The following is a 19,181-nucleotide window of genomic DNA, read 5'->3' on the forward strand; positions in this document are numbered from 1 at the left end:
CCATATTCCCATCTAATCTAATCTCTTCTTTACACAGCAGCAACGATAGCCTCAGCCGAGTTGAGCGCTCCGACCATCTTGATACATTCCCTTCTTCTCGCCACCACATCTGGTGATTCCTTGAGTAACTCTTCAAGAACATCAGGCTTGTACAAGTGTTCCAAAAGTTCTCGTTGGAGGTTCTCCTTAGCGAAGTTGACTAGGTTGTACGTGATAGCCTTAGGAACCATATCGATCATCTCCCGTTTGACCACAGAGTAGTATGATTGAATGAGGAGTTCTGATTGAGTCATTTGATCAGCATCGTATCCTACTTTATGGGAAGCAGCTACTCACTGATAACATCAGTTTCCATGGCTTCCCGTTCACTGAGTGACGCAACAGGTTTGATGACGGGAGGAGGAGCTTCCATGGTTGCAACTTTCTTTTTAGGTTGTTTATCCTTTGAGAAGAAACTGTTGAAGAAACTTGGTTCATCCTTCTTGAAATCTGCATCCAAGTCTTTACCGTTGTTCAGGGCATTCGGGGGGAGCTTCTTGGGATCAACGGGTTTCTCAGGTGGTTTGTTGGCATTCATTCGATCAGTTACTAAAGCCATTGCTCGATGACCACCGATGAAGTCGGGATGAGTGGTATTAACGTAACAAGCTTGCATCGAGACCATATCGCTAACGAGCTTGTTGGTAGGTTGCATACATGATTTGAAAAAGTTGATGACCACAAGGTTGAATCGGTCTTTCAATTCTGGGTATCTCTTGAATGTTTGCTGATCAACCAGATATCAGTACCCTCAGCGATTGATAAAGCAAAGGCAACTTACAGTTTTAGATAGAAGATGACCTAGTATTCGTATAAGCTCATCATATACCAGAGCACAACATCTAAGTGAAGGTTCCTCTAATCGTCTGATCTGTTGTTTCACTATAACTTCAAAAGCGGTCGTACCGACGAACAACGAAGGGGTGGAACCGGACGAATTGTAAAGAATAGTCCTGATATCACCATCTTTGACTTGATCGAAAGGATCAATCGATTTGACACCGTTATTGTACAATTCATGGAAGACGAAACTGATACGAGCACCACCTGATAATTCGTTAAGCGATAGATCGTTGGTGTTACCATCGATGGCGGATCTGAATTCCGAGCAGAATTCAGTAATAGTAGACAGTACTAGACTACCTGGGTTGGTCTCCCCCATCGGTCCACCGAGAGAAGTAAGTTCAGCTTGATATTTAGCGAGTTGCTGGCTGATTCGTGCTTTGATATCAGGAAGGGTATTTCGGATGTGGTGCATGAGGATCTACGATAACCATTAGCACATGGTCTTTCCACTGGAACGTGAGCATGATGATCGCTTACGATATTAAGTTTTCTAGCGAGCCAAGGGGTACCGCAATATTGGGCCTTTCCAGCATAACTAGGGTGACCTTCGAAGAATTTCCTTTCATTGTCTAAAGCCGAGGCGATCGATTTACTTTGATCTATATCTCTTTGACCTCTGTTAACGACTGGCACATAACCTAACCTCAGGGGGATAACTCTTCCGGCTAGAATGTCAACTACGTCGGTACCTTGATCCATCAAATCGACTTTTGTTAAAACACCAATAGTTCTTGTTCCTTCAGGATCAACTTCTCTTGCTAATTTCAACCCATCTGAATTTGCTAAATCCGTGTTAGCCGCTGTGACTGCTAAGATGATGGCGTTGGGCTTGGAGATGAATCTCATCAGCATATCTCGGATCTGTTTCTCGATATCACGTGGTTGATCTCCGACGGGTACTTTGGTCAACCCAGGAAGATCGACAAGAGTGAGTGTGAGGACGTTGGGAGAGAAGATTCGAAGGTTGATAGGGTTTGGGGAGATACCTATAAATTACATGAATTCGTCAGTCAGACGACATAGCGAGAGCGGAGGTTTATGCTGAGAACAAGCACCCACCGGCATTCTTTCCAGTCATCTTCTCTGTATCTCTCACAATCTCATCCCTGATCTTATGGAAATCGTGAAACTTCTGTCCAGGCAAATGAAGGAATTCTCCCCATTCGTCTGGGTTATTTTCGTTGAGCTGTACTTTCGCCATAGCATCTTCTGCCTTTTCTCCATCCGCCTTGTCACCATTCGGTTGAGCAGGTTTAGAAGTTGCTGGTCTGTTTATCAATTGAAGGACCTATATTCAACACACGCTGATTAGGTATACTACATTTATCATGCGTGAGATCAGAGCACGTACCAATGGACGTCTGGTCACGATGCCGGTTCCTCGAGGTAAGAAATCTCTTCCAACAATGTTCTACATCATCATCATTATTACCATCAGCGGTGGTCCTCCGTATGATTCAAATAATAAGTCTTACCTCGAGCACAGACGATTTACCACTACTTTGTGAACCAATCACCGTGATTTGCGGAAGATCCTACGACCCAATTGTCAGCTACGCCATCGCATCTTAAGGGATGGAAGAGTGACAAGCTCACAATGTTGTTTGATACACCAATTGATGCGAACACATCTTGTAGCTACCTCATCTGTCAGTCATGTCCATCTGGGATTAGTGAGATAAGCGTGGACATACCTTGTTCACGAGCGAGATGAGCTGCTGATCCATGATGGTTGTTTCTCTATTGTTCTGGGTGGAATTTTAGAATCAGGAGCGTGAGGAGGTATAGATCGGTGAGCAGAGGTATAAATCTAAGTATGTCTTGATCGAAAGATATGAAGATGACGGTATTGATTGTCTCTACACGTCTATTGAGCCAGTGATGAGATGTGACCATGACACGCACTCGCTGGGTGGCGGCACACCTTGTATACGTAATGACAGGCTACAGGTTACAGGTTACAGGTTACACGACAATCGCGGGTGAGGCGGTGTTTCTCTGCTGGACACCAGTCATTTCATCGGTGTATACGAGGCCTCACTGCCATTGATGCATGGAAACGAGGGCTGGAGCAGTCTCTCAAGGCTTTGATAAGGTGGACATGCATACCTTGTGCGCATGGGTGGTTTCGATGTCCACTATCATCAGATCTGACGGCGTCCCTTCTATGGTGAAGATGACTCTGCCTAATATACTCATCAGGAAAATTTGAATTCCGTGAATTACGGTTTCGTAAGGCAGTTGCCTGTTTCGTTGGTGCAGTGGTAGCATGCCCTCTTAGGGTTTTCATCAGAAAGCTTTGGGGGTGGTCCTCGGTTCAATCCCGGGACGAGACCCGTATCTTTTTGATTTTTTGGGAGGGGTTATGGTCAAAGAACAGCAGTTCTCCTAGCGAGCATGAGGCACCCTGAAAGACTTCTGGCGAAGTTCATGTGCATCTACGTTGATCTGCAGCGCAAAGTGGGTATCACTGGGACATCCGCTCGGTATCTCGTGTTCGTGATCTCGCCAAACATTTTGAATGAGATGTGCCAGCGGATAACAAGGATACTCTGTTGACATCCTACTGTATATACTGGTCAGATCCCGCAAACATTCACTCGTCATGCAATCCTACATAACTCGAATCCCTCCTCAACCAACCTACGTTCCCCAGAATAGATATTTGAGCTTGAGTTGCGGCATTCCCTCTGTTGACTGCCTTTGTTCTTTCCTCCATCACATCATAATCATCAGGTAATTCATGTTCTTCTTCAGTCAATGCAGTGAGATCTCTCGAGCTGATTCTGTGTCTTCGAGCTCTCTGTTGATCAATCAGGGTCATTCCCATCTTGCCTTTGTTTGGGCTAGGACTGACAATCACCCTCCTTGAGGGAGGAGATACAGAGTTCTGCTGACCACTCGTGGTAGGCTGGATACTCGATCGAGCTTGAATATCTTGTATACAGTCGTGCGCAGATGATGACCTTCTATGTGTGTACCTAGGTCTAGGTCTAGGTCCATACCAACTTACAACTACTTCGCTATTCCACCATTCTTCTTCCAACTTGTATATCTCCCTCATCAGATCTTGTCTCGATGGCATATCTATCTCTGGGTCTTGGCGATGATCGCAATCACCATCGTCGTCATTGTTCAAATCGACCGCGGGAGAGGGATCGTTTTGTAGTCTACGAGCCACACTTAACAGCTTTTCGAGCCTCAGCCTGTAGTGATCCAAAGACGACAAATACAAGCTAGATGAATGTGATAAGTCGGAATATCCATGGATGATCGTCAGGATACATTTCAACAATTGTTCGAGACTCCCAACGGGGTTGTCATCATCGATTTTGACACCAGGGTTGACTCCGTTGCTCACTGCTGAACATGATGGTTTGTCAAAGGTTTGATTGGGAGTATTAGCTGTTGAAGTCAATACGGGCACATGATCACGTTGAAGTTCTTGAGGAGTGCTGCCTTTGGGCGATAAAGAGTAAGATGAGGGCGTGATGGTGGACATGATCTTCCGGTGGAAATCTCATACAATGAGTCTGATTGAACCTGTTTCCTCCAGTTGTTGAATCGATCAGTCAGCCTACTTTCTCAGGAAATCTCTCGAGCGGTGTGAGAAGGGGGATGCGCGAAGCGCTTTAAGGATATTGTGGACGTAGAACGAATATAGAGGGGGTCTGAGATATAAAGACAAATCATGAAAGTTGGTGAAATGCGATTGGCAAGAAGCAGACGACAGAGCAGTCGAACTCCATAATCCAGATTCGGGAATTCCGTGGATATCGGATCAGACAAGTGCAAGGAACTCACCAGTAGGATAGGATCTATCGAATTACTGGATAAGTATCAAGTTGTGGTATAATACCTTGAATCAGAATCTAACAAGCTTCCAAGCATTGACACGTGTAGAAAGAATCGAGAGTCAGTTGAATAACTCATATATATTTCCTATAGACCGGATTATAGGAGATCGTTGGCCTTTTTATATCTTTCGAACTGGGTAAATAGTGCATCGGAGTCTGTTGAATGATGTGCTCGGAAGTAAGGTATGACAATGACCTGTAGACATCTCTTCACCTATTGTCATACAAAGGATCATTATGGAAAAACCAAATTGGTGAATTGGAGGTTCAACAGATTCGTGAGTTGGCTAGTATCAGTGGCTAGTATCAGTAAAGACAAACGTTCAATCATTTTCCGGTATTGGTGATATCACAACATGTATGGTCATCAGAATCTTACTAACCCGCCTGTTCGAACAGTACAAAGCAACCGAGAAAGGATCAGTGTAGCCTTCTCAATACGTAATTCCACCGGTGAGGATGAGATTTGGTTTTGTCCGTTCAATAGTTGGATTGGTATAACCCAGTCAAAGAAATTTGGTATTCCGTATATGAACGGACCGGAATCCTTTGTGCGGCAGTGATGCATCTTGAACTTGGAAAGGAGAAGGAAAATCTTCGTTGGGCCAAGACAAGAACAATGTGAAGTGAATGGAGGCTCATATGCAGTGTTGGGGAAGGCGCCTAAAGGGAGTTTGCAATAAGCGAGAAAATGAATTCCTAGATAGACCGCATCTATCATCCGCAATGAACCCAAGATTGAATCGATTACATGTGATTCTCGCACTGCCATGTATACCACATTCCTGTAACTATGTCTAATTGTCCCCGACCAGTGGTAACTTGGCCAAAAGCATCTTGACGGCGATCTCAAAAAGGTAGTCAAGACATTCCGATTGAGTCTTCGCTTGTTCCCAAGTGTTACCTTTTATTGCCATGATACACAGTCAGATTTCCCTATACGTGCGATTCTCATTGAGGGAGGTAAGACTTGACTCACCCCAAACGTATACACCGTGTCTTCTTACTAAGATGGCAGGAGCGTCTGGGTATTTCTCCATCGCCTGAATCGCAAGTATCAGCATTGACCACTTGCAATGCGTCGATTGGGCAGACTGATACACTCACAGCCGCCATACTTTCAGTCAAATCTTCTTCAACAGCAGTATTGTCGATGATGGGGATTTCCAAAGTATTGAAGAAACTGAGTGTTTTCCCTACTCCACCAATTCGCACACCTTTGATCATCTCTTGATGGGAGATCTTGAAACTTTGAGCATCACGAGGGTGTAAGAGTGTCAACATGACTAAGCGAGCGGAAATAATATTAGAACTTGATTCGTTACGAGGGCATTGCTGCAACTCACCAGCATGTTGAGAATGGGTATGTATACATGCACCGGCTTCTCTCATCGTGAAAGCGTTCCAGAATAGAGGGGTACATTGTGATTCTGTCAAGCCCTGGTGACAACAGCAACTGTCAACTTTACAACAAGATATATCTGTTGTATTGCTGTTGAGCCGTTCGTATTCACCTTCTTACTTGGTATCCTCAGGAAATCTCTCTTTGATCCAGGTTTAGGTACAGACGACTGAGCGAACGGAAGGACAAAGATGTGTTCTGGCCTGATTCGTTCTTTCTGGACGCCAGAGGGAGCAAGGTACACATGTTCACTGTGGCCATTATCGATTAGGTGTCATCTCTGAGTATAGCGCACGTTGGCTCACCCTTGTCGAATTGAAATACCTAGTAACAATCGATGAGCTCGGTATTTATGACATGGAGCTGATAGACTTACCTCCTCCAGTGCCTGTAACCCATCCAAGCTCTACGTACCATCATATCAGTACTTCTAGCTGCCTCATCAATGACCGCTGGACGACATACTGTAGAATTCTCGACATAATTCGGAAATCAAGTTAGCGGGCTATGACTCAAGTTCGTTAGCACTTTCACCTCGGACTGACGAATCAATGCACTTACATGCTCAGGATCCTCACTGATCACCAAGGCCTCTTGCTCTTCGTGGGTAAGCTTGTTGGACATCTTGTGCTAAATCTTGTAGATTGAAGCGTAAACCAGAGTGTTGTGAAGTTGAAAAATATTGCAATTGAAGAGTGGAGGGAAAATGGAATGTTGCAGTAACGAAAGATGTTGCAATCGATGAATGAAACCCTGACTACCAATAACCACCTTCCAACACCATATCCTATCACCTTTTTCAACGATCAGATTAGCACACTCTATCTGCTTCACTATCACGCCAATGTACCATCTGTTGAGGGGACTACATGAATATTTGACAAGAAAAGATGAGTATTCAGTGGTGATCATCGGTCTGGACAATGTGAGTGCTCACTCTCTCGGTGGTTGTTGAGCTTTGACGCGCAATTTGCTGACCGCTATATAGGCTGGTAAGACGGTGAGTTGCACATACGGACATTCGAAGCAGGATCTAAGGAGCACCTCTAACCTTCGAACGTGACCAGACCATGCTCGAGAAGATAAAGACCATGTATAATCCTACACCTGGTATGCCGCCGGAGAAGATTGGTCCGACCGTTGGTCAGAATAGTAAGCCCATCCACAGACTATCTAGGGGTATTGTAATTCTGATACCTTGTATTCAGTTGGTAAGATCACATTACCATCAACTGAATTGCGCTTCTACGATCTAGGCGGACAGAGAGATATAAGGTCGATATGGCCCAAATACTATGATGAATGTCATGCGGTGGTATTTGTCGTGGACGCCTGTGATCAAGCTAGGTTGACTGAGAATTGGGAAGTCTTCGGTATGTCCGAAACAGTTCACCCTCTCTTCGACTTCATCCACTTGCTGACTGCTGATTTCACCATCTGCTCAGACGAAGTGCTGAATTCCCCTCGATTATTGAACCTGCCCTTACTTTTGCTTGCCAACAAGCAGGACAGTCCGACGTCACTCTCTGTAGCGGAAATCAGAGAATCGTTCGATGCTTGGCAACGCGCTCGATCGAATAGAGAGACGGATCAAGAGGATAAACCGAAAGATAAAGGTAAAGGCAAAGCGAAAGAGCCAGCGGACGATCAAGAAGGATATCATAGCCAAGCTGGGGCAAATGGACAGCAGCCAGGAGGAGATAGACAGTGGGATGATGGTGGTGCGAAAGATGAGAGGATGGCAAGTCTGGACGTGATGGGTGTCTCTGCTCTTGAAGGGTGAGTAGCTGCTCTTCATGAGTAAAGGGCAATCAGGCGTAGCCGAGATGAGTATACAGATGCTGATCACAGATCTTTGTAGAACCGGTGTCAGAGATGCCGTCGACTGGCTGTATATCCGTGTACAGAACGCTCGGAAGATGTGAGTATAACCAAGGTATTCAGCTATCTAGGTAATGTTGCTGATCTTGATCTCTGTACAGTGAGACACGTACATGAAATCGTTCATCAACTTTTATACCCGGCATGACATCGATACCTGATCAATCCGTATGAAGATCCAGCTGCCGCAGATGCCCTCTTCCCTTTCTGAAAGCTATCTTTTATCTCCCAGTCGCTGCCTCGCACGTCCAAGGCGGAAGTAAGCCAACGAGACGAGATGATCGCAGCGACGGACCATGTATATATATAACCACGTACCATATTATTCTTGTTAGTTGTATGCATATATCAGGATGTACTGCAGAAGCTCCCAGCTGCCCGGCCGCCATGCATGTCGAATGAGGATACCATTCACAGCTGCACGTATAAATGGGTTTTGGTGATGTTATCTTGCGGGGTTACGGCAGATGAACCAAGCGCGGGTCCCTCCCATACAACTTGGAACACCTCCATTCAAGTTACTGATGCAATATTCATCCTGTTGCCTGTTTCTTGAGTATTCACAACGACTCGACTACAGTCAGTCTACCTGCAGGACGACTCCTACCCCAATTCATATAGCACGCTTCTCATCGACAGCCAGCCACCATCCAATCACAGCACCTTAGTCACGTCGCAGTACAAACGCCCGTTACCACCGCTTTGATGGTCAGACCGATATGATACCTTCACCTCGACGGTCGGTCTCACAGCCTGCTATCCAGTCGAACAATGCCAGCTGGACAGATGTAGACGATGACGATGGCTGGCAGGGTGAGTGCGAGACATACTAAAAGAGACCTTTGCTGATTCGAAAACTTAGATATGCCCGTTGTCCGAAGCGACTCCAACCCATTTGGACTAGATGACGAAGATGTCAAGAAATATCATTACAAAGCTCCAACACGGCTTGACCCTTCGGCAGGCTCATCTTCCAATCCTTCTGGGAATGCTACAGGTAACGCGACCGGACAGCATATGGAGCTGGAGGGAGATACATTCACAGGCGTAGCGGATTCGTGGAGGGAGAAGATTGTTGAAGATGAATCGGATTATACTAGACTACGTCTGAACGAAGATGAGGAATCGGAGGAAGTCGCTATGCGGACGAGATATCTGTTTGATGAAGATAAAGCGATGACTCCACTGAGTCAGATGCAGGCTACCAAGAACCTATTGACTGAAGGACAAAGAATCGCATACGTAGGATTGTGTCAGCTGATAGCGAAAAGGATGTTGAAAGATATGGGAAGAGGATGGGAGGGTCACAAGTTGACGAGTGGGAAAGGTAAACTAGGTCTCAGAGGAAAGAACAAGAATGAGCTGCCGGTGGTGGAAAGTGGGAATATATGGATGTTGAAGATCATGGCTAGGTTGTATCAGCATATGGAGTTGACTCGAGACGGTGAGTTCGTTCAGCTCGTTTCATAGCAGCCTATCTTTCGAACCATGATGAATGGAAACCCATTTCATCCCTCCCGTACTCCCCATATCTCAGACTCATGTCGATCGGTACTGACGATGACTGACTACCGCAGAACAACGGATGATAGAATCATTAGCGGAACACGGTGTGGATCCATCTGATCTAGTTCCAGCACTCATGACCACTCACACCGTGGCCAATCCAGACTTCGACCCTAAAGCCAAGGAAAAGGCAGATCTGGAAGCGATAGCAGAGGCTGAGGAAGCTGAGGCGGAGAGAGATGTCGAAGCGGAGAAGCAAAGATTAGCTGGAAGGAGTCGGGAAGAAATCGATGAGGAAGAAAATCCACCTCCGCCATATCGACCAAGAGAAGAATCCCCATTACCTAGACATACCACAAATCCATTTGGTGAAGACGAAGAAGAGGAGGATGAAACGAGGAACCCACTTGCGTCTTCGTCGACGGTTTCGACTTCAAAGTCCCCACCCCCCCAATCCGGGAAAAAATCAAAGCCCACACCTGCAAGATTGCCTTCACTAGATTTTGATGAAGATGATGGTGATATAACCTCTATGCTGTCTCCTCCACCCTCGCAATCCCCTCGACCCCCCACTTCTCCATCCGAAACACCTCCGCCGCGAGACACAAACCAGAAATTACGAGTGGAGGAAACGGATGCCGAAAAGACTCCTAGGGTGAAATTTGCAGAATCTCCTGAAATTGTAAACAATATCGTGGAGAACAGGAACAGTGAGATGAAGGAGGAAGCGGAATCAGAAGGGGACAAAGCGCCTGCACCATTGCCTTCTTTACCAGGTGTGTCGACTTCGCTGTCAAATACGGATGAGAAAGTTACATTGGATATACGTTGGACTGTGGTGAGTACTTCTGCAAGGTTTATCTTTAATTGCTATTTACACGCACACATTGTGAAAGCAAAAAGCTGACTCTTGTACTTGTATAGCTTTGTGACCTCTTCTTGGTGTTGGTCGCAGATTCGGTGTACGATGCACGATCAAGAGCCTTCCTAGAGCATGTATCATCTGCATTAGGTTTCGAGTGGTTGGATCTCGTTCGATTCGAGAATCGAGTAACGGATGCATTGGAGATACAAGAGAGTACGGAGAAGACAACTCAGGATGGAATAATAGAGGGAAGGATGAAAGCTGCCAAGACCAAGAGATATGCATTGATGGGTTTGGCTGCTGTCGGTGAGTCGTACATTCACTTCACATGAACGCAATCACTGATCAATCTCCTTTAGGTGGTGGTCTGGTAATTGGTTTATCGGCAGGTCTCGCTGCACCTTTGATCGGAGCAGGTCTGGGCGCAGCTTTAGGTACAGTCGGTATAACTGGTACAGGAACTTTTTTAGCTGGTGCTGGAGGTGTAGCGATGATTACCACTGGTGGTGTCTTGACTGGTGCGAACATTGCCGGTCAAGGTATGGCGAGAAGGACGAGAGAGGTCAGAACTTTTGAGTTGAAGCCGTTGCATAACAACAAACGAGTCACCTGTTACATTACTATGGGAGGGTGAGTTATCGGATGTCAATCAAAAGGGTTCTGTCGGCTGACGGATCATCCTAGATTCATGGCAAGTAAATTCGATGATGTCAGGTTACCGTTCTCTGTCCTTGATCCGATAATAGGGGATGTATACTCCATTCTTTGGGAGCCCGAAATGATGGAAGAGATGGGAAGTGCCATGAAGATTCTTACTGGGGAGATTTTAACGCAAGTAGGACAACAAGTATTGTCAGCTACCATCATGACCGCTTTGATGAGTGCTTTGCAATGGCCCATTAGTGAGTTTCCATTTTGCCTGACATGTTTTCTTTTCAGATACTGACCATACATCTTAGTTCTCACCAAACTTGGATACTTAATTGATAATCCATGGTCAAACGCTTTGGATCGAGCACGAGCTGCGGGACTGGTTTTGGCAGATACTATCCTGAATCGACATGCTGGTATCCGACCAATCTCCCTAATCGGATTCTCTTTAGGTGCTAGAGCTATATTTTACGCCTTGATAGAATTAGCAAGAGTAAAAGCCTATGGATTGGTTCAAGACGTTTTCATCTTCGGTACGACAGTCACCGCATCGCGAAATACATGGCTGGACGTTCGATCGGTAGTAGCTGGAAGATTCGTCAATGGATATGCTACCAATGACTGGATGTTGGGATATCTGTTTAGAGCTACTTCGGGTGGACTGAATACGGTTGCTGGATTACGACCTGTGGAAACTGTTGCCGGTTTAGAAAACGTTGATGTAACGGACATCATCACCGGGCATATGAGCTATAGGAGTTGTATGCCTCAATTATTGGCCAAAGTTGGATTCCCTGTCACTGCGGAATATTTTGATGAACCAGAGGCGAGTGTTTCATAATGATTTTCACACAGGTTGGTCGCTGACGACTTGCCGCAGGACCCCAATGTCGATATGAGCGTGCAAGAACGTATAATCATCAACGGAGCGGAAGAGGAAGCCAAGCAGAATCGACGTAAAATCCTGGGTATCTTCCCTAGAGGTAATAAGTCTGGCAGAAGTTCCGGATCTGGCACTAGTACACCCAATACGGATAAAGACAAAGACAAGAGTACGGAGACTCTGCCTACCCCTGGACCTGGAGGTGGGTACGAATATGAGGAAGATGACGATCTACCCCCGAGGGAAGAAGCGGATCTAGGAGACATACCGGGATCAGCAGATGCAAAAGCTACTTCGTTGGAGACCCAACAAGAACGAGAGGAAAGTAAGAGAGTAATCCGAGAAGAAGAAGAGAGGAAAGCGAAAGCTGCGAAAGAAGAGGAAGAAGCTGTGAAATCGATCTCGAAAACTGCCGGATTCGACTTTAAAGCTATCTCAGACGCTTTAGGCAAAGATATCGATGTGGAAAACCTCAAACAACCTGAACCATCTAGACCTATCGCCGCTCAAGCTATGATACCCAACGAAGCTCGGGCCCCGCTAGAAAGGAGTGGTTCCGCTCCACCACCTATTGTACATGACAGCTCGGAAGATAACACTTGGACATCATCATCTAACAAGATGGCGTCGACCTCGACATTTTCCAAAATTGGCAATGATGACAGCGATGATGGTGAAGGAGATATCACTTCGAATATGGCTAGGGGTTTATCATTATCGGATTTACCAAGCTGGGAAAGACCTCAGATATCCACCACACTTGAAGATAAATCACCCTCTCCCTCGGGTCAATCTGGGTTATTCAAATCGCCTGTGTTCTCGTGGAACGCTTGGAACTCCACATCAGGCAATGTACCTAGTGCCAATGAGATACTGAGGGATACACCCAAACCCGTTAGATCAGCTCCTCCTGCTCGACCACACCCTAAAGAGCTCATGGATATGAATCCGTTCATGGCGGGGTCCAACGAAGGCTGGGGAGGCACGACCTCTTCTACACCTATACCAGGCGGATCAGGATTGGGTAAATTCGATGAGGATGCGGAGAAAGAGAGGAAGCGAAAAGAGGATGAGGAAGAAGCTGAAACTAATCCTTGGTAGAAATTGATCGTACATACATATCCTTTGTCGGAATATGTCTTGCTGTATTATAAAAATTTGATTTAGCATTTTCCTTGATATTGTTCATGGTTTATCCTTCTGATGTGATTAATGCATACTCCACTATGAGTGATGATACATTTGCTAAGCCCCCAAGATCGCAAATGTTAGGTCACATCACATGTTCCTTACTTCGGAATTGTTTACATCTTTATATCCCAAAAAAGACCAGTTATTGTCATCATAGAACCCCAAAAATATATATAACAGATCAACATTCATATACAGATAACCGCCTCGGCAAAATCAGATTTTCTTCCTTCCTGGTCGATCGAACCACGCACCACGCAAATACATTCTCTATTCCATCTTACAATGAGTATCGATCAATACACCGCCATACGGACCCAAATGATCCAACAAAGAAGTTTCACTCAACTTCACTCCATCTGAACAATCTTTGCTGTCAACCGCACATAAATACGCTGCACGTGGATCGGGTCCTATCCATAATTCGTTTTTGGCAAGATGCGTCAAGCCGAGATGACGTCCCGGAAGGTGCGTGATGGTGTCGTGGTATGATATGATCCTATTCACTTGCAGGGAAGGTTGATTTCGAGTGAGGTGATTATCGATTAATTTGGAGAAGTGAGAATTACCTATCCTTGGTAATCCTAGTAAATTCGCTTTGATATCAATCTCATTGGACAATTGCTCAAATGCTAATTCCAATTCTAATTTCAGAGCGAGTGATACCATGAGACCTACTACGCTGCCTAATCCGTGACCGATAATTTCCACTTTCTTAATTGGAGCATGCGTGACTGCTGGTACTGGTTCTGCCAGGGAGGTGACATACTCCTTGATCACATCTGTATGAAAGGACGATACGGTCAAAGGTGGATTTTCAATTAGGTCCAAGAGAGATGATAAAGCTGAATTACCGTGCGATACGATTGAATCGACATATGGATGGAAGATCATTGGTTGTTCATCTACAGGGAAGGTCGAGAGACGGTCAAAGGGAAAGAGTAGGTTCTGGAGGGGTACGAGTGATTGGTTGTTCTGAGGGGATGAGGCTAACAGTTCTAGAAAGTCGTCGGTTGATGATAAGGATGACAGAGCTAGGGTTAAGGTCTGGGTCGAAGGGGTATGTGATATGTACCCTACATTACCAACGCATATGTTCAATCAAAGAGATCGAGGGATTTATCTGATAAGATTGCAAAGATACATACATTTCGTATTTCCTGCGATGTATAGGTCATCGACATATTCTAGGTCTTCACTCGACACTATAATACTACTTTCTTCCATGTGTGGACGTTGGGACGAATCGTGATGTCGTTTAGAATGGCGTATCTGCTTGATGAATGAGTTAGGCGGGTGAGGCTGTAGCTTGTTGCCTTTGGGACAATAAGCAGAACTGAAGGAGATTATGGGAAGCCAGTCAGATTTCGTCTTGAGGCGAAGAGATAGAGAGACTTACTTGATCGCTATAGCCATCCTACCAATCTCCAACATATCATTATTGGACAGTGCAGTTTTTCCAATTGGTATGTCATCGATTGCCTTTTGCTGGGTAGTGGGAATTGAAATCGGTCGGGTGGAAGGTCGAGCTGAAATCAAAGGTAAGAAGAGAGTAGGAAATAGGAATTCTGATGGACGCATGATAGCGATTCGAGGATGTGATTGATGGCCAAGAATGAAGTAAGGGTGTCAGACTGATTTGCGAAAGTGGATTTCAGTAAACCCTCTGTTGATAAGCGATGATATTTTCAAGAGGCGAAGCACTTCCTGTACCGTGAAATTCAGCGAACGGTGAGTAGCCGTTGAGATCGTAGAACCAAATCGCAAAAACACTTGCAGGTGGAATGGCATGTCTATCTGAACACCTCCTCGTTGAACGATAAAGATAGATCATCGGAAAGTATGGTGCGATATGTAAAGTGTAATCAATTCGTCCCCAGGCCAATTCAGTCGGAATGAATACAATCAGACAATCAGTATTCAGTTCCAGGCAAGAACAAATACCTGATTATATTATATCTCAAGGGTAAATCTGCTTCTTGTGAGTGTCAATGTGACGCGAGAGCAAGGCAGATACATAGGATGGTAAGATTGAATGGCTTGCATTGATGAAATTTGAAACGTGAAATGAACTAATTGATGATCGTCAGATGATCGTCGAACGGTTAGGGTTGAATGTCGCATAGATGGGTGGAAGCTGCCAGGCATGAGACACAGACCGACGCGTAAGAAAGCCAAGATCCTATCACGATAATTTTGTTTTAAAAGCAGTCGACATTCGAATGCGAGGTTTCATCAATCTCACTCTGGGGCCACTGCATGGAGGTGCTAGATTGTCGAATAGCCATGTGCATGTTCTACCCAGACATCTTGAGCACAAACACGAGTCGTTTTATTGTATAGTGGCTGAACGTGGCCTTTGATTCCAAACATAAGACGGATCATCCAATAGACAATAATTGTAAGGTATGGTCTCTTCAAGGAGACAATTGTCATCATGTTCTCGGTGCTGATCTCATCGATTTTACTATTGTTGTACCCGGGTACATCAGCAGCTCGATGGCTTCACCCGTGAGCCGAGAGGATATATAAGAAAGTTATGCTTACTAACCATTTTAAACTGGAAGCCTATCTCATACCTACTTCACCATGCACAGACGTAAACTATGTCCCAGCAGACTCAGCTATACTCATACACTCACAGCTCGAAGAATGGTACGGTAGGTGGTACTGGGGTTTATTTGGTTCGATCGATGCCCACATTACCTCATCTTTAGAGTTTCGTCGCAAGTCAGACATCTACCAAAGCTTCTTCCCCCGGTACCAATCCTATCCAACTGGGATGATGCGTAATAACTAAGCATGTTTGTTCTCTCGTACTCGCGAAGTCCCAAAGTTTCACACCGCATCCTTTTGTCATTAATTGAGATGAACGAACTGAATTAGATCACATGCTTGCTTCCTTGCTGGACCTTCGCGGCTGAGGAAACCAAAGATTAATGATTTCCTGTACTCCGCGTCGTGGTGGGTAGTAATTTAACGGACATGAAGCTGATAACATCCCCACGAATCAAATCAAACGGGTGCAACGCGATGTGGAGCTAAAGAACGGAATTGTCTCGACTTTGCAAGTGCAGGTCGAAGAGGCACCACCCATAACCCATAGAAGAAAAGAGAAGGAAATCACCGATCCGTGCGTAGTAGCCTACACCCTACACCCTACACCAGAGAACCGGGCGCGGAGCTTTTTCAAATCCAGGAATTCCCGCTATCACTCTCATGGCTGTATGCGATAACGAAATTAGTGTGCGACCGTGAGAGCCTGCTTCATCGACGACAGGGTATGTATCGCTCAAGACGGAGTGAAGGGGTTTATCCCAAGCATGATTTTGATTATGGTTGATGACACGGGTAAAGCGATTTATTCCGAGCAGATGGCTTGGAGGGTTAGCAGTTTGTCTCGCATCTGTTTTTCCCTGAAAGATAGCTTCAAACCTTGTTCTTCGCTTATTTTCCGGCCATCACTACTCGTACATGCTCTCTCTCCCCCTCATGTCCATAGATGTCAGACAGATAAGATGGAAGAGAGGAAGGTGATGGTGTCCACAACTGTTCTTTGCACCACAACAAAGAAGGTCATATCCTTGAGACTCTGTCTGCTGGTCTCGGCACCCCTCCAGTCTTCTGGTCACGGATATATGGAGCACATATTATCCACGTTCCAGGCATGCCACATTGAGAAAGCTGTACCTTCTCGTTATGAATCCTCCCTGTTTAGAGCAGGTAGCGCTACCGGGATGGCGTAATATTTTGCTTTTGTAGCAGTTCGTACCTTATCGCTCTCTACTTTAAATGCCCAGGTGGTTCTTTCCTTCGTTCGCTCGTCTGCTTTGCACTTCGCTGTGCACAGAGTTTCAAGTCTTGCTTGCGTCTTGCTCGCGTTTCGACGAGGAGCATACAGCAAGACATGGGGGTGACTCGACCGGGGATTAAAGAATTCCAAATCCAAACTACGGGTCGATCCCCCTTTTTTGGTTTATGAACTTTGACTTGATTAATCGTCCTAGCTCGTTAACCCATATAAACAACCTGACACCCCCCAGTCATTAAGTTATAAGGATATATGAAAAAAGGATTCGTAACCTTTTGTTCAATTTTAACATTCCAAAACTACGATTATCTTAGTTGTGCCAACACAGAAAACTCGTCATCTTCTAGATAAAACATCAAAACTTCGGTTCACATCGATCTTATTTTGCAATTACCATTCTGTCGTATAGTACCAGAGAAAGAGAGGATTTCCACCTTGTTCTCGTTAGGTCTGTTTCCCTCCTTATCAGATATCCATCCGGCCTCTTTGATCAAAACCATCCCCAAAGCGGTTTACGCCATATATAAACATAATCAACTAATCGCAATATATATACCGAAGATCTGTGATAGTATAGAACTGTTGAAGGATATCCGAGGTCAAGCAAATCAGTTTGAACCAAATAGGCTCCGGAATAGATAATTTACAAACGTGAGCTATATTTCGGATATTTTTCTCGATTGATAGTCTCCGTCGTTCTTTTCAATGTTGCCCTTTCCTTGGCCTGTAAGGAATGTGAAGGACTCACCTACGGAACGTTTTGATGTTGGTCTATCTATCCCCTTCACAATCCGTGCGCATCATCCTTGCCTTGGTCTTGTACCACATCAGACCACGCCAACTTAGATCCTTTGTGCTATCAACAAAGCATAATACTACTCTGGATCACCTTGCGTTTGATGTCAAAGGCAGCTTATTCCATTTATTCGTTACCCGCAAGGCGTGACCTGTTACCTTACTTCTGGGCTCTGCCCAAGATCTCATCCGGATGATTGTGCTATCTCCTTCTCCACTCCCTAATATCTTTCAATCCTTTCATCGTTTGGGACCTTATATCCCTAAACCCTCAATCTTCTCATCCGTCATCATCTGAGCAAATGATTTTGGTAGGATGATGATGGATCACCGCCTGGGAGGATGTGATTGGTGATCGAGCGATTAGATTATACCTCTTCTTTATCTCCTTTCTTACCACCTGTCTCAGGGGTGCTTTTCGTCACAATAACTTTCCAGATAGTTGTGCTAGCACGGGTGACAGGTGCCTTTTGATTCCTCATCCCTCCTATCGGACACGTATTTTATACCCCCTTTGGTTCTTGGTGGATTTAGATTCATCATCATTCCATTATTTGGTCGGAGTAAACTATCATCCTCGTTTTGAAAGTAAGCTGAATCATCTCACAACGACATTCAGATATAAAATATCACCGACAACCGAGGATCTCCTTTAGCTTACCACGCCCAAACACAAACGATCAAGTTCCGACCGATCAACGTTGACGAAACAGGTCTACAACACGACCAACCTTTCAACTTGTTTCCTCCTCGTTACGCATCATCGGATACGAAAACCAAACATCTATACTGGCCGTCGATCGAGGCGAACAAGCACGCTGTTGGTAACCAAAAGGTCAGCTAGCAAGAATTGATAAACAATCGACTGATCAAGAAGGTGACGACCATCATCCATACCATAAAATCAGCCGACGGCCCGGTACAATTAAGATCAGATTGAGCCAGATTGAGCCGGAGTTTACTGTTGAAATCGTGAGTAGTTCGAATCCACTTTTGTAACTGCTTGATATCTGCCCGAGATACTCTCTCTCTCTTGGAGTATGCCATGACAACCGAATACAAGCATGACTCTTTCTCTTCCCCACTACTTTCGCCATCCTATCCGAGAATCTGTTTCAGTCTCTCCGCTTAAGCCGGCGGTCCACCATTCAACAACACGAAACGAGATCTCTTGAAGAGCTTTGTTCGTAACCTTCACTCTTAAAACTGTCCTTTCCTCCTTTCTACCACTATTCGTTGTGACGAGGACGGAAGAGGTTCCTTTCTCGCTTTTGGTGATACAGACGTTGACAGCTTCTCGCGCCCCCCTCCTTTGCCTGTCAAGTCATACGAGCAACTCTTAATGAGTTGAGACATGAGGATCCGCTGTGAGAATCTGGTAAATGTCCCAGTAAACACCTTTCCGTGTGTTATCGATAATGACACTAAGCCCAATTGGGTATATTCATCTCTCT

The 19,181-nt window shown here is 45.2% G+C and overlaps 6 protein-coding genes across 6 annotated transcripts; 2 read left to right on the forward strand and 4 right to left on the reverse strand.

Moving 5' to 3' along the window:
• Positions 1-29: 29 nt before the first annotated feature.
• L199_000882 (uncharacterized protein) lies at positions 30-2,612 on the reverse strand (the record flags this gene model as incomplete). The annotated part of the gene is made up of 9 exons (XM_064886640.1): positions 30-280; positions 337-766; positions 821-1,303; positions 1,363-1,871; positions 1,945-2,173; positions 2,237-2,296; positions 2,361-2,420; positions 2,482-2,523; positions 2,580-2,612. The coding sequence occupies 9 exons, from the start codon at positions 2,610-2,612 to the stop codon at positions 30-32; spliced, it is 2,097 nt and encodes a 698-aa protein (XP_064742712.1).
• An 869-nt stretch (positions 2,613-3,481) lies between these two features.
• Positions 3,482-4,387, reverse strand: L199_000883 (uncharacterized protein; the record flags this gene model as incomplete). The annotated part of the gene is made up of 1 exon (XM_064886641.1): positions 3,482-4,387. The coding sequence occupies one exon, from the start codon at positions 4,385-4,387 to the stop codon at positions 3,482-3,484; it is 906 nt and encodes a 301-aa protein (XP_064742713.1).
• A 1,152-nt stretch (positions 4,388-5,539) lies between these two features.
• L199_000884 (methylthioribulose-1-phosphate dehydratase) lies at positions 5,540-6,768 on the reverse strand (the record flags this gene model as incomplete). The annotated part of the gene is made up of 9 exons (XM_064886642.1): positions 5,540-5,646; positions 5,722-5,785; positions 5,850-6,028; positions 6,089-6,182; positions 6,257-6,395; positions 6,450-6,468; positions 6,521-6,550; positions 6,610-6,649; positions 6,706-6,768. 9 exons carry the CDS (start codon positions 6,766-6,768, stop codon positions 5,540-5,542), a joined length of 735 nt encoding a protein of 244 aa, XP_064742714.1.
• Positions 6,769-7,214: 446 nt separating this feature from the next.
• On the forward strand, positions 7,215-8,069 carry L199_000885 (uncharacterized protein; the record flags this gene model as incomplete). Its single annotated transcript, XM_064886643.1, has 4 exons — positions 7,215-7,296; positions 7,353-7,517; positions 7,590-7,923; positions 8,006-8,069. 4 exons carry the CDS (start codon positions 7,215-7,217, stop codon positions 8,067-8,069), a joined length of 645 nt encoding a protein of 214 aa, XP_064742715.1.
• Positions 8,070-8,744: 675 nt separating this feature from the next.
• Positions 8,745-13,031, forward strand: L199_000886 (uncharacterized protein; the record flags this gene model as incomplete). The annotated part of the gene is made up of 8 exons (XM_064886644.1): positions 8,745-8,838; positions 8,888-9,469; positions 9,603-10,369; positions 10,456-10,702; positions 10,756-11,026; positions 11,081-11,298; positions 11,356-11,873; positions 11,928-13,031. The coding sequence occupies 8 exons, from the start codon at positions 8,745-8,747 to the stop codon at positions 13,029-13,031; spliced, it is 3,801 nt and encodes a 1,266-aa protein (XP_064742716.1).
• Positions 13,032-13,391: 360 nt separating this feature from the next.
• Positions 13,392-14,702, reverse strand: L199_000887 (uncharacterized protein; the record flags this gene model as incomplete). The annotated part of the gene is made up of 3 exons (XM_064886645.1): positions 13,392-14,197; positions 14,270-14,457; positions 14,521-14,702. The coding sequence occupies 3 exons, from the start codon at positions 14,700-14,702 to the stop codon at positions 13,392-13,394; spliced, it is 1,176 nt and encodes a 391-aa protein (XP_064742717.1).
• Positions 14,703-19,181: the final 4,479 nt, after the last annotated feature.

Source organism: Kwoniella botswanensis, chromosome 1 (genome assembly GCF_036426115.1).
Source record: "Kwoniella botswanensis chromosome 1, complete sequence".
Taxonomy (NCBI): Eukaryota; Fungi; Basidiomycota; class Tremellomycetes; order Tremellales; family Cryptococcaceae; genus Kwoniella; species Kwoniella botswanensis.